The sequence below is a fragment of the Sceloporus occidentalis genome, unplaced genomic scaffold (assembly GCF_023333645.1).
Source record: "Sceloporus occidentalis isolate IW3139 unplaced genomic scaffold, rSceOcc1.0.p SCAF_8, whole genome shotgun sequence".
Classification (NCBI taxonomy): domain Eukaryota; kingdom Metazoa; phylum Chordata; class Lepidosauria; order Squamata; family Phrynosomatidae; genus Sceloporus; species Sceloporus occidentalis.
In genome coordinates this window covers 44,365,297-44,380,685 of record NW_028316988.1, presented here as the reverse complement: position 1 = coordinate 44,380,685, position 15,389 = coordinate 44,365,297, and the positions used below count along the sequence as shown (strand labels likewise).

General features: G+C 43.1%; 1 protein-coding gene across 2 annotated transcripts in view; it reads right to left on the bottom strand.

Moving 5' to 3' along the window:
• Positions 1-15,294, bottom strand: part of LOC149308804 (phosphatidylinositol-binding clathrin assembly protein-like) — a 47,884-nt gene extending 32,590 nt beyond the window's left edge. Inside the window, exon 1 of one of the 2 annotated variants that reach the window (XM_089536496.1) lies at positions 14,734-15,294. In XM_089536496.1, coding sequence (XP_089392622.1) covers positions 14,734-14,863 — 130 coding nt within the window. In that variant the 5' untranslated portion in view covers positions 14,864-15,294. The remainder of the gene's footprint in view (positions 1-14,733) is intronic. The other variant, XM_089536495.1, reaches the window with a different exon arrangement.
• Between the last annotated feature and the right edge of the window lie 95 nt (positions 15,295-15,389).

Sequence of the window (15,389 nt, the reverse complement as noted above, 5' to 3'; positions counted from 1 at the left end):
ACCACCTGTATGCCACATCTCTACAAATGGGTCTAACATTTTGTTCCATTTGTGTACATGTTTATAGATGCCAAGTCTGTGTGGAGAATGAACAAAGCCAGAGAGCAGTCCCTGCAACAGTATTCATGTTCCTTCTGAATAGCAAATAAAAAGGCAAAGTTCCCAATGAAGCCCAAAGCTCCCAAATACTATCCAAACAAAATACTGAATTATCATCAAATTTAGAAGTCTATCATGGCCCCAGAAGGGAAAACGACAACCAGTGGCTGTTGCAACTCACCGTAGCATTAGCTTTCCCTTCCCCTTTCCTTTCAACGCATACATTTCAAACAGCAGGGATCAATTCATGGGAGCCCTTGTCAAAAAAACACTGAATGTTTTTCACTGTTCCTCAGGTTGGTTTTTTTTTAACAGCTCAAGCCATGCTCCTATAAACTTGCTTTACTCTTCTGGATGCACAGTCCAAAACACATAAACTGTGAGTCTCTAGTAATTTTTTTCCATGCTGTTCTATGTGTGTATCCTCCTTCTGGGTGCCAATATCTGCAGACTGAGGAATTAATTCCAACACTGACATCAGAAGAATAGAGCTGGGTGAGTCTGATCTCCTTCCAAACAAAGCAACTGTTTTGTCTGAGCTCTGTTCTGTCCAAGTCACACTGGGATGATGGGGAAGTGAGTGAATGTATACAGCTGACCAGTGAGGGTCTTCTTCAACTAGTTCATCTACCAGGTTTTTGACTGGTAGGGAAGAAAAGAGATACTTGCTTTCAGAGCCTAACCGTCTCTAAAATTTTGAGCCCAATGCAAGCGGACATGGGATGAGACTGCCTCAAAGTTTGGGAACTGCAAAAACTGGGCACCCCATCTAGAGAAAAAAGCCAGAAAATCATGGATGGGTTGTTGTCATGGTGTGTTATATCCCTGTCCCCCATCTATGAAGATTCTTTCCTTTCTTTCTTGCGTCTCAGTTTTTTCCCCCTTCTGACTTGGGAAAGCTTACAATAACAATAATCCACACATGAGGCTGAAGCTGAACCCAGTCAGGATCAGGTGTAGCAACTTCCTCTATAACTCATGGAAAGGCGCCATAAAACAGAAAAGTATTTGAATGAGCTTTGCCTACCTTGACCTGCAAAGGTCCTTGCTAAACAGTCCTAGTACTGGAAAAACAAACTTCAGTCCAGAAAGGGTATTTTCCCTTTCCACACATCCACAGGAATGTGTATCTCCAGTCATCCAGATATTATTGGCCTACAGCATCCATCAGCCCATGCAACATAGCTGGTGGTGAGAGATTATGGGAGTTGTTGTCCTAAAATATCTATGGGACCACAATGGCCCATCCCTGCACCGCAGAGCAGAGCTGATACTTAAACCCAAAGAGATGGTGCTTTCAAACTCACCCCACATACTGAGATGTCGGTGTGTTAATATAGGATATATAGGTATGCTCACCAATAACTTCTTTTAGTATAGCAGCACTTTATGGGGTTTCTACCACTGTTTGCTATACAACCTGTCTCCACATGAATATGTACTGAAGAGTAGAGCTTGGAAACTTTACTTTCTTGGATTGTAACTCTCACAGAATTATTTTATGGACAAAGGTACAAACTTCTATTCATTCTTCAACTCAGTTTGGAGGGGGGGGGGGCAACAAAGCATTCACTGTTCATAGTGTTGCCAATTAAAGTGGGACTTAACTACAAATCAAGTATCACTATAAAATTGTGCAAGTCGGACAATTATTTCATTCTTTGGGTCTACTTCAGAATAAGTGGAATGCGACACATGCAGAAGAACACAACGTGATGAGATTCTGTGAATGAAAGGAAGATCTTCCGTTTTGTTCAATGTCAAGCCGTAACATGAAACCACAGCATAACAACTATAATAATATTATCCAGTATAACAAAACAACAAAATCCCTGCAGCCACAAACATTTGGGCTAAATGTGAGTCTAATGCCATTTGTTGTATTGTTTTGGAAAAGCTTAATCAAATTGTCCTGTCAACATTGGGTTACTGTCATGGTGTGTTATACTCTCCGAATTTAACACACAAACCCAATATTTTCCTGACAAATGTCCCACTCTTTGTACACAAGGAGCCCACATACACAAAATTGAACTCTCTCACACAGTTTGCAATTTTTTTCAATAGACTTCCTTTGAGACTAAGATGCTGCGGAGACCTTAGGAATGGGTCAGTGGGGTAGAGAGGGAGAAGTCCTGTTTCTCATTTCTGTGAATAGTGGCTTCTCCGCAGGCTTTGTGGCAGTTATCTTCCTCTGCTGAAGGAGCGGATGGATGCCTCAAACAACAGGTCAAGCGGGGGATTCATTTTTTTAAACATGCATCTCTGAAAAGAAAGCAGCTTTTGTATCACACCACTGAGAAGCTGAGGGAAATGGTGATGCTCACAGAATGAGAGGCAAACAGATCCTTCCTCCCCAAACACTAGCAGATGATCGCTGAAAAGCTGCTGATGCCTGTGGCTTTAGGAAACACCAAATGTAGCCATTGACATCTTCTTCTTGTTGGCCTTTATTCACATTATTATTACAATAGCATCACCAATACACATGTAGCTTCAAGAGTGTCTTTGAAGGACAGTACTACACGCTGTACTGCATCGGAAGGAGTCAGTTCATCATCACAAAAGCTCATGCAAAAATAAAAAACAGTTAGTTTTAAAGGTGTTGCCACATTGCTTTTTCTTTCTCCCCACATTCCCCCTTCCTTTCTCCTTTTTTATCTTTGAAGGACAGGTCTCTCCCTTGAGGAATATACCGTCAACATTTCTACACAAAAGGAGACAGAGAAGAAGAAAGGGCAAAGCAGAGCTTTCAGTCTAAACCTAACAGCAGATCCACTGAAGCAAAGGGATTTACATCAAGGTTGACTTACCATTCAGCAGTTAAGTCAATGTGTCTATTACAGTTGGGATGAATATTTGATTTAGGCCACAGAAACTGAACCTACACTTACATTTGCTATAAGCATTAGAGAGTTCCTATACACCATTACAAGAAAATGTGGATTATCCAGGGAGATCCATAAGGAAAGACAGCGCGAGAGGATGTATTATACAGAGAGGAAATCCAGGGCATAAGGTACAAGTGAGGGAAAATGGGTGAGGCCATTAAAGAAAGCTGTTCCACAATTACTACACTATGATTCCTGTGCCAGTTGTGACAGGGCTCTCAAAAGAAGCACAGTTTAGAACACCCAGAAACTTTCAGTAATTCCACCCAATTCAGCTTCTATTGTCATGTTTTACACAATTTATCTCCTAAAAAAACATAAGGACCACCACATTCCTTTTAACCTAGATCCTGTGCTTTACAAAGGACCAATTAATTGAAATCTGGTGCTTGAGATAATCACAACTTATGGCTGGTTTCTGTGTTTCCAAAGAGCTCCTCACTGATTTCCTTGCCCCAGCATGCCTGTGACTTCACATTTCCTCCATTACCACACCAGAGCTTAGGTAACACCTCTGCTGTAAATCCCCAGCTTCCTCAACCCTGATGAACACTAGGCATACCTAATGTCAAGAGACTGAATTGTTCATCTGCTGTGCAGTGCCCAACAGTGTTTGTGTGTCCAAAGCAAACAACCACAGAAGCCCCCACCAAGAAAACCCAGGCCCACTATGTTTCAGCCATACACCTGTGTAGTATTGTTGCTGCTGTTGTTGTGTGCCTTCAAGTCATTTCTGATTTCTGGCAATCCTATCATGGGGTTTTTTTTGGCAAGGTTTGTTCAGAGGAGGCTTATGATGGGTCACCGGGGCTCAATAAAGCTGCTTCTGGTGCCAGTTTCTGGTGCCCACTCCTTGTGCCCTGAGCTCCAACCATTTCTGGAATGCAATCCCTGGAAATTTTCCTAAACTGGAATTCAGCCCACTAGGCCAAAAAGAAATCATCATCATCATCAATCATCATCATCCTCACTCCTGTGTATATATTCAGTAATTTCCCAAAGCATTTTTGCCTCTGCAGACAGGTGTGCATTGGTGATTCCCAACTTGGATGTTGTATTGTCAACCCTAAACAGGAGAGATACAAACTGTTCCTTCAAAAAAAGAATAGGGCAATGATGGTGAACCTTTTAGAGGCCGAGTGCCCAAACTGCAACCCAAAACCCACTTATTAATTTCAAAGTGCCATGTCCCTCTGGCTTTCTAGTAACAAACTCTGGCAAACTCTGTGCTGGGGCGACGGCACATGTGCCCACAGAGAGGGCTCTGAGTGCCACCTCTGGTACGCGTGCCATAGGTTTGCCATCACTGGAATAGGGGGTTGGTTTCAAACACTTGTATGAAGCCCATGAGATTTACAGCAAATGAAGCTCTGCCTTTGTGAAGACCAAAATCAATCTCTGCACAAGCAACCTGTAGACTCACAACTGAGAAACCAGATAATATCTAAATCTGGAGAGCAGCCCTGCTGGATCTGAGCAAAAGCCTGTGTAATCCAGCAGGCTGTTGCCTATGGGCAATCCACAAGGAAAACATACAGATACAACATACATCTGGAAGGTTTCCCCGCCTTTTGGGGTAAAACTATGAGGATTACACAACCAACTTGTTGCCATATCATTTGTCAGAATCCTGTGTCAGCGACCTATAAGCATCACAATTCATGCTTCAGACACTGCTGTTTGAATTCTGATTATACAGCTGAAGAAGCATATCTTCTAGCAAAACAGAAAAGAAAACTACCGGAGGATATTCCGTCCTGTTGCTGCTGTCCTGCCAAGATTTTTTGCTGTCTACCAACATTTTCTACAATTGTGAACTGCTGTTAGATAATAACTTGTTTTTGACAACTGGAAAATATTCCCCTTTGTACATTAATTCTGTTTAACCTCTGTGTGTGTGTGTGTGTGTGTGTGTGTGTGTGTGTGTGTGTGTGTGTATCACTAATACACTTTTTAAAAACTTCAGTAACTTGTTGATGCATACTGAATCAAACGTGTTAGGTAGGTTTGTTCATTGCATGTGTATATGAACAGCCACACTTAGTTCAATTGCATGATACACCTGCATTTGTGGTTTAAAACTGTGAGGATACCAGAACCTACTGGTTTAGATGTAAGGTATCTCAAATGCAACTCCCAACCTATCAGACCAGTACAAAAAGAAAGAGGGGCTCCTTCAAAGGCCCCTGTGATACTGGAAGAATGTTTCTTCTGGCCAAAAGCAACACAAGAAACAAGCCAGGCATAAGTCCAAGTTGGCAGACACAACTATCTACACAAACCTAGCATTCTGAAGAGGCTTCTGGAGCATCTTCTCTTTCCATGCTGTGTCTGCTGAGTAGGGATATCAGGTTGGGAGCAGGAGAAAGGGGCAGGGAGCAGATTCAGATGCTTAGAGACATCCTACCTGCCTCTTGACCAGCCAAGAATTATCGTTTAATAGAAAATATAGTTGTTAATTAAACAAGCCAACTTGAAACCCCAAATAGTTTTTGGGGCTCCTACAGTTGCCTAGCTTTCAACCACTGCCCATTATTTGGATCTAGGTTGAAAAAGCACTTTCAACACACATACCATGCCTTTCAAAGCAGCGCATATGCCACTGTGTCATAACTATTTCAGGCTGAGACACAGTGACTAGGTTCAAGTCTACCCAGTAAATGTTATAACTAAAGTAGAGATTCAGTTCCAGGCTGTCTTCAATCCAGGTTCAAACATTAAGACGGCTGTCTAACTCATCAAGGTGAAGGGTAATGAACAAATTCTGTCATTAAACAATAACATTCTGCTTAGTACCCCACTAGACCAGCTAAAATACCAAACAAAATGCCTCAAAATCCTTTCCTTTTCTCTCTCTCTCATATAGATCTGACAAGTACCAGGGCTGCCAATGTTCTTAGCCTGGCAAAATACCTAGGTATCAGCATGAATTACTCTCCAAAGGGTGTTCAACAGTAAAACGCATGCTGCCAGGAGAACCAACTTGCAGTCAGAATCTAGACTCTCATCAAAACCATTGTGTGATAGATAGAGAGGCTGATGGCAAGAAAGAGAGAATGAGAGAGATTTGAACCAATTCATGCTATCCCTACAGCTAATCTCTAAATTGAATCAGTGCCTCTAGCAGATTCATCTGGTTAAAAGGAGATTTCTGTATATGTAAATGAAGAAACCATTTGATTTTTCACATATGAATACTTGCACTACCTGCTAAACTGCGCTTTCACTTGCTGTAAACTAGTCTGCTCAATATCAATCAGGCATGGATATTTAATTTTGTTTGCTACTTTGTTTTTGTGAGGGTTGGGATGCGCCAATGGAAAGTGAAGCAGAAAAGAGCAATACTGAAAAGATGGGTAGACAAAATCATCCAGCACATAGGTTTCTATATTGCTACACTTAACTTCATGAATGATCATGGATGGTGATCATAAGAAAGACTGTATATGGGACCATATATGGGAATATTTTAAAGACGTTCCCTCTTTAGGTTAACAAAAAAACCAACCCAGAAAGCCTAAACAGATGTATGGCAGAAACAGAAAAGTAAATAATATGCTACTCTGCTGTAAATTAGCATGGTTATTGCTCACATTTAAAGCATTGCTTAGAAAATATGAACAAGTACAGTATCAATGTCCATCTTTGATTGAAATCAGCCCTTTTTTTCCCTTGCTAGTTTAAATCAAGATTAAAACCATCAATTTAAGTTGCTTTGACTGACACAACTCCATCCTGGAATTCACATTTAAAAATAAAATAAAATCCTTAACAAGCATAAAAACCAGGAATCTTGCCATGTCCCATGCACCAGTTACACCACACAGTATAACAATTCACGGTGTGTCTGTGTGAGTGAGGCCTGAGCCAGAGCTCTTGGAAGTTTGTGCGAGTGTTTGTGCACAATTTTTCCAGCCTTCTAAACATACATTTTTCTTTCTAAACCAAAATTAGACTACTTTTTATCTCACACACACACACACACAGGGCTGCATTCTACTTTGCTTTTTACTCTTAGCATAAGTAGCATAATCCTGATTTAGACCCTTAGAGGTGATCATAGTAGGCATACTCTTAATCATTGCTGCATGCAGGAAGCAATACACTAAGCTTTGTGTTCATGCAAAAAACACAATAGCGCATAGGACATGTGTCAACTGGAAGCTTTATTTTGACTCATATCCAGCCTGCATCAACCATCAAATAGCTAGCGATGATATCGTTTCTGGAAGAAACTCAACATGGCCCTGATATCTCAATGATGGCACTCAATTTCATAGACATTGGTCCAAAACACACTGCAGAACTAATCCAGTTTGAGATTATTAGGCCACTTTAACTGCCCTGACTCAATGCTAGGGAATTCTGGGAACTGTAGTTCTGTGAGACATTTAGCCTTCTCTGTCAGAGAGCTTGGGTGCCACAATAAACTACAATTCCCAGGATTCCCTAACACTGATCCAGGGCCATTAAAGTGGTCTCAAACTGGATTATTTCTGCAGTGTGTTTTGGCCCAGAGTCAATTAAGAAGTACAGGTACCGTGTTTCCCCGATCTACAGAAAAACACAATGTACAAAAAGTCACAAACGCCAGCATGATGTTGGACTAGGGTTCGAATCCTTCCTCAACTCTAGACACTTATTGGATGATCGTGGGCATGTCACATTCTCTCAGTCCCAGAGGAAGGCAATGACAAACCCTGTCTGAACAAACCTTGCTGAAAAACTCCCACATAGGATCGCCTTAGGATGACCATAAGTCATAAACAACTTGAAGGCACACAACAACAAAGAGTCACACTCAGAGCACCTCTTGATCATAATGAGAAAGACATGCTGCAGAAAGCATGTGTTACTAGTGAGATTCTGCACTGTAGAAGTAATCCAGTTTGACACCACTTTAACTACCATAGCCGAATGATATGGGATTCTGGGAACTGTCATTTTGTGAGACAGAACTCAGATGCCACAGCAAACTACAGTTCCCAAAATTCCACAGAACTGAGCCATGGCAGTTAAAGTGGTGTCAAAGTGGATTATTTCTGCAGTGCAGATGGAGCCATATATTATGCACTCCATTTTAACAAGTGAGTACGATACATGACCTTTGGTTTTTTGCTGCTTTTTAAACTACCACCACTACTTTCAAAGCTGTTGGGTAACTTTGCGCTGACACCACTTCCTAATTTCCTGGTACAATCTTGCGTACTGATTTTAAGTTCACATTTCAGTCTATCACAGGAAGCAGAAACCACAAGGGGAGGAAAAAGAGATGTCTTCACTAGGCAGAAAACATTTTGCAGGGGGGGTGTACTTACTGAAAGTGAAATGCCCTCACAATGCTCAAATGCTCAAGCAACAATTCCTTGGTTAAATGAAGATGCCACAAGACTCTCTGCTCATTGCAGCAACTGACAAATGCTGCTGCCTTTGCAGAATCGAGCGACTCTGATGCTCCAGTCAGTTTCCAGAACAAAAGAAAGTGGAAATTTTCATGTTCTTGAGAAGTGTGCATGCAAACTTAGTATGTTATAAACAAATTGATGGTGATTTCATTTATGCGCAAAGAGGGAAGTTCCTACCAACAACAGGATGCCATCTCTACTGAAATGATTCAAAGAGCAATCTCATAGTAGCACTGTCCTCCTGTCAGGGATGACAACAGGGGATGGATTATTCCACACAGTAAAGCACACTGCAGAAATAATCCAGTTTGAGGCCGCTTTAACTGCCCTGGCTCAAGGCTAGGGCATTATTCTGGGAACTGTCGTTTTGTGAAACATTTAGCCTTCTCTGTCAAAGAGCTCTGGTACCACAATAAACTACAATTCCCAGGATTCCCTAGCACTGAACCAGGGCAGTTCAAGCGGTCTCAAACGGGATTATTTCCGCAGTGTGTTTTGGACCAGTGTTTTGTTTCTCCAGTTTTTGCAGCCTTACCACCCTGAGAAGTCCCATTCAGCAGCAAGGATGAAAACCAGACAGGGCTGTCATCAGACATGACTTGGGGGTGAGGAAAGACAGAGGAAAGGCAATGAGGAACATCACAAAAGAGCATCAAAAACATAAATGGAACTATGTATTGTATGAGAAATATTTCTTGCAGACGTACAATCAAAAAGTGTGACAAAATGTAAAGCTCAGAGGTATTTCCCTGCAGAATAAGATCAGATGAAAATCCCACAACTAAAAGATTCCTGGATATTAAATATGTTTTATCTAGGTGGTCTAACCAATTAATTATATAACACTTTTGTGTATCCTGAGTCCTTCAGACACATTGGCACACAAATCATTGCAACATCCACGCAATGTGTGTTTCATGCCAACGTGGTTTATTCAGGTCAACAGCCAACAAAAAGATCCCTGCTTAGTCAATAAGCTTCACCGAGGTGGTCTAACAAACTATGAAACTAACTGGCTTACCTGAATATTACCAGGGATTGTGAGTTCTTCAAACACTAATCTTTTTAACATCCACATAATATAAGCTAGAATTAACCTGCAGATAAAGACTGAGAACAAGAGACAGCATCTTTGCCCAGAAAGCTTGAAGCAAACATTTTCTTCTTTCATAGCAATTCTTTTTTAACCATAGCCAGTCTGGGGTTGTGGTTTGAGCATTGGACGACAGCTCTGGAAACTAGGGTTCCAATCCCCGTTCAGCTGTGGAACCCAATGGGTGACCCTGGGCAAGTCACACTCTCTCAACCTCAGAGGAAACCAAAGGCAAGCCCCCTCTGAACTAATCTTGCCAAGAAAACCTCATGATAGGTTCACCTTAAGGTCTCCCTAAGTCAAAACTGACTTGAATGTGCACAACAACGGCAGCATAAAACAAGGCTGAACAGTAAGAGATTCTTTTAGCTCTGAAGCTCCAAGTAACAAGAACCACAATATCTTATCTGGTCAAAGTGTTAACAGAAGGCTTCAGACCTCTGTGGCATCAGGTCAAGAATGTTCTTTATTTGGAGACAGATTCCATTAGAATGAGAGTCACTTGACAACACACACTCACCAACCTTTGAGAGAAGACGTCTTTTAAAATTTCGGTTATCTGGAAGCCAAATGTGTAGATTTTATACAGCAAAAGATGGGAGGAAAGAATCTCAGAGGTATTGACCTTACAAGCAAAAGGAACGGCAGAACTGTTACTGCATTTTATACATTAAGTTGGTGTTTTTATTAAATAGCAATAACTGCAGATTCCAAAAGGATAGACAACTATGACGGATCAAAGCATTCAACCCCCTTCACACTTTCCTGTTAAATTCCTACAGTATACGGTGGTTAGAAACTACAAGTGAGTTGCAGCTCAATCTTTATATTTGACCAGAGAAAGACAGAACTTTCTCTCTGTAAAGAAAGAGAGGACTTCTTTATGTTGCAGCAAAGACTGTTTCGGCAGGTCCAATTTCAATCACTCCTCTAAGTTAAGTTCAACATCCTGAAAGTCTTGTACACACCTGTTAAGGAGCCCTTGCACCTGGTCATCTTAGAATGAATGAATGAATAGGAAAATATCTAGACACCGGAAGCTGTCTCATCTCTTGGAAGTGAATAAAGACTATTTGTCCATCCAGCAAAATCATTACCAACGCTGAATGGTCATGATTCTCCAAACTCTAAGGCATATTTCCCCCCCATAACTTCATATATGCCTTTTCATTTTAGGTTTATAAGCCAGCAATGAACCCAGCACCCTTTGAATACAAAACACATGTTCCACCACTGAGCTACAGTCCCTCCAGAAAACATGTGTATGCAATGCATAATATAAAGTGGGCTTTGTGATGTAGGCTATCATTTAAACAGCGTTCCCTCGTGGGTGCGTTCAATATTGAACATCGTCATGGAAGAACGCAGTTGTGCTTTACCTGAATACTCTCGCATGGCAGGGGTTGGACCCATGCAGTCCCTTCCAACTCTCTGATTCTGCTTTATGATTTCAGGAGCTGTTGACATCTCACTCCATGTCTCCATTCCATTGCCATCACTTTCGGACAGCTGCTGCAATGCTGTTAGGTTTCAGCGCTACCGCTAAGGTTTCTAACATGACTAACCACCAAAGCCACAATAAGGTTACCAAGTACTATCCCAGAGCTAACAAACCTACGTCTTTCCTAAAAACACCAGAAGTAGTAGTAGTAGGTTCAAGGATCAAGTAGCTAATGTGGCAACAGGAAACATCACCACCAAGTCCTGCAATGGAGTTGGCTTGTTTTCTGCAGCTCCAGAGACTAGAACACAAACCAAAAGATTCAAATTGCACAAAAAGAGATTAGGAAGAACTTCTTTACTATGAGAACTTTGGAACAGAAGTGAGGGTGCATTCCCCTTCTTTATTTAAAAAGAGGTTGGACAAATGCTGTCATTGTCTATTCCAGGGGTAGGCAACCTGCGGCCCGCGGGCCGAATGCGGCCCGGCGAGGCCTTGAGACCGGCCCCAGCCCGGTCCTGCCGCCGATTGCCGCCGGGGCCTTTGGTGTCTCGCGCGAGGGGCATGGTGGGGCAATTGTCTATAGAAGCCTCAGAAACATGGATTTATCTTAACATTTTTTAAAAAATCAGCAAATTTTTCCGCATGTCCTCCATTTTTTATTTAAAAAGTGCCCTCCATTTGAAAAATTTGTCCTACATTTGTCCTGGTTTATTTACTTATTTAATTTGTTAAACATTATTTAATTATTTATTTTTTTGCTTCGGCCCCCCAGTTGTCTGAGGGACAGCAACCCGGCCCCCGGCTCAAAAGGGTTGCCTACCCCTGGTCTATTCCTTCATGTCAGGGAGGGGTGGACTAAATGATCCTCGAGGCCCCCTTTCCAGCCCTCAGATTCAATGATTCTAATTGAGAGAGGATAAGAAAGACTTTCCAATAGTGTATGTTTGTTTCCTACTCACTATCAAGCTTACGTTTCAGCTATAATATCCTGTGATTTAAACCCACTCAAATGAATTTATCCCATTTGTCTCATTAGCTGCATTTCAACCGTAAATCTTTTTGCTTGCTGGCCTGAGCTTAACCCCCATTGAGAGTGGACTTTGACAGTCAGTAACAACTAAGATTTATCCTAGCAGCCTCCTCCTGGTTTGACCGGCTCTGAAAATAAATTCAAAAGGACTTCCTTCCTGGTGAGCAAGAATAAGAAGGCAGCTTTAAACCACAAAAAGAGATACCTATCATACCTAGCATGCCATGATAGAGCACTGGGGATTAGGATTTGAATCACTGCTCAGCCATGAAAACCCACTCGGTGGCCTTGGGCGAGTCACAGTCTCTCAGCTTCAGGGGAAGGCAACGGCAAACCCCTCCTGAACAAACCTTGCCAAGAAACCCTGTGCCTTAGGGCAGTCAGAAATGGCTTGAAGGCACACAACAAAAACAACAACAACCCACTTCACAACCATAAGCAAGTACCATCAATAGGTCTGGATCCTGCTCTGCTTGCCAGTGCTTAAGTCTCTTCAGAACTAGCCTAGCTGGGTAATTTTGCTTCAACTCGTTCACTCCAAAAGCAGCTTTAAGTTTCCTCTTTTGACCCTGGCTTTAACCTGAGATCTCCATCATTTGGAGAGAGGAGAGTCATCTAAAGGCTAGAATTCAGAGACACAGACATCATGTTAGGCAGGAATAACTGCATGCAATGGGAAACTGTTGCAGCACCTTTGAGACTAACCAAGAGAAAGGAGCTGATAGCATAAATTTTTGTAGATCTGGCCCATGCATCTGAGGAAGTAGACCTTAGCTTTTAAAACCTATGCTGTGGTGGTTAACTGTTTTCATGTTGACCCTGATTCATGGTGATTCATGTGAATGAGACATCTCCAAGTCCCCTTGTCATCCACCTCATTGTTTAGTCTTGTAGATTCAGGCCCATGACCTCCTTAATAGAGGCCATCTAGGATTTAATCTTCCTCTCTTTCTACATCCCTTCACCTTTCCTAGCATTATTGTATTTTCCAATGAGTTGTGCCTTCTCATGATGTGTTCAAAGTAGGACAGCCTCGGTTTCCTCCTCTTGGCTTCCAGGGAGAGTTCAGTGTTGATCTGTCCTAGGACCCATTTGTTTGTCTTTTTTGCCATCCACAGCATCCTCAGCACTCTTCTCTGGCACCTGATCTCAAATGAATTTTATCCACTTCCTTCACTGTCCAGCTCTCACATCTGTAGCTGGTGATGGGGAATACAACGGCTTGGACGATCCTGACTTCAGTACTCAGTTATATAGAAAGCTATACACTTGAGGATCTTGCCTACTTCCCTTCCCATTTCTTGACTGCAGCCTCCTTTCTGATCAATGTCTGATCCAAGCTACAGGAACTCTATGTCAATTTCCTCATTGTCTGGGATGAATTTAAGCCTGCCTTTGCTCTTATGCCACCAGCCTCTCTCTCTGTTAGTCTCAAAGGTCCCTTTGCACTGAGAGAGCCAGCTTGGCCATAGTTGTTTGACTGCTGGACTCTGACTCTGGTGACCAGAGTTCGATTCCTGCTTGGCCATGAAACCCAATGGGCGCCCTGGGTCAAGTCACACTCTCTCAGCCTCAGGGGAAGGTAAAGCCCAAACCCCCTCCGAACAAATCTTGCCAAGAAAGACCCACGATAGGGTTGCCTTAAGTTGGGAATGGCTTGAAGGCACACAACAACAATAATAACAACAACAACACAAGGGTATGTAAGCCACCTTGGGAAAAAGGTGGCATAGAAGTGAATTCTCACATCCCTGCCTCCATCCTATGCGTTTTTAAGATACAGAGGAGAAAGGAGAGCTTTCAAATGTCCCCTGTTTATTATCCAGACCTAAGCCAGTATGGCATAGGTGTTCAAGTGCTGGACTATGGAGACTTGGGTTCGAAATCTCGCTGAACCATGAAAACTGGGGGACCCTGGGCAAAGTCCCACTCTCTCATCCTCAGACGAAGCCAATGGCAAACCCGCTCTGAACAAACCTTGCCATGAAAACCACGCAACAGGTTCGCCTTCAGGCCCCCATAACTCAGAAAGGACTTGAAGGCACACAGCAACAGATTCCAATGCAAACAATGCCTAAAAGCTCTCTTTTTGACATGTGTATTTCAAGTCCTTTCTAACTTACATATATATATATGTGTGTGTGTGTGTGTTTATGACATTATATAATATCTCACCCTTTTCCCAAAAGTGAGGCTCGGAGCGGCTCACAGGACAACTGCAATACATACATATCGACTCCCTCCCTAACCATCTTTGTGTGCTGGAAACACCTTTTCTTTCAGTCTTCAGCTGCATTTCTATCCTTCTATATCATCGTCTAATTCTAAACAACCAAGCAATGCCCTGCAAGTCCTTTCCAACTAAAGGCAAACCTAAAGCGATCCTTTAAAAATGGGGTTTTCTTGGCAGGATTTGTTCAGGGGAGGTTTGCCATTGCCTTCCCTTGAGGCTGAGAGGATGATGGAAGTTATAGTTACTGAGGCTGAGAGAGTGTGACTCTACCAAAGCCAACCCAATGGGCTTCATAGCTACTCATTGCCCTTCTCTGGCACCACTAAGCCCTCTCTTCCTTTTGGACATCACCATATAATAAATATAAATCAATATATCAACCCCAGGTTGGGTTTTTAAGCCATCATTTCGGTCCTAATGACGGTGGGCTGTGTGTGTGTGAGTCCAATTCCCATTGGGCCATTCCTAACCCACTCTGCCTCCCCATTCACACGTTCACACAAAGACACGTGTCTTCCTTTTTCTCTTTGGGACTCACAGTCGAGGTGCTTCTTTTTGGGGCCCATGACTTCGTGGGTGGTGGCCTTGCAGACGGCTTTGGCGATGGCCGAGCCGGTGACGCTGTGCTGGGCCGCCGTGATCCGGTCCGTGATCGACTGGCCCGACATGACGAGGAGAAGGAGAAGGAGAAGAAGGAGGAAAATGAAGGCGACTAGCACCAACACCAGGCGGAGGAGGAGGAGGAGGAAACCGGGGTTGCCACCCAAGAAAAGATGGGAGAAGCCAGGCGCGGCCTAGTCTGGGCGGTGAAGCCGCGGTCTTGCGTAGTCGCTGCAGCCGAGGCCGGGCGGTCCCTCGGGGGGGACACCGGCGGCGGCCTTTTTTCCTTCCCCTCCGTTCCGCCCCGGCTTTGTCCGCCTCCTTTCGCCCAGGAACCACCTCCTCCTTCCCCTATTTCTCCTTCTGTTTCTCTCCTCCTCCTTCTCTTATCCCCGGCCCCTTCCCACTCCCACACAAAATGGCGGCCGCTCAGAGGCTGAGGAGGAATAGCAGCCATGTCAGCTGACAGCACACGCCTCGCCTTTCGGGCTCTTTTCTCCTCAGGGAAAGATGGAGACCCCCCTCTCTGCCTTTTATTACTCCCCTTTCCTCCCCCCCCCCAGGCTTGACTTGGTTATTATTATTATTGTTGTT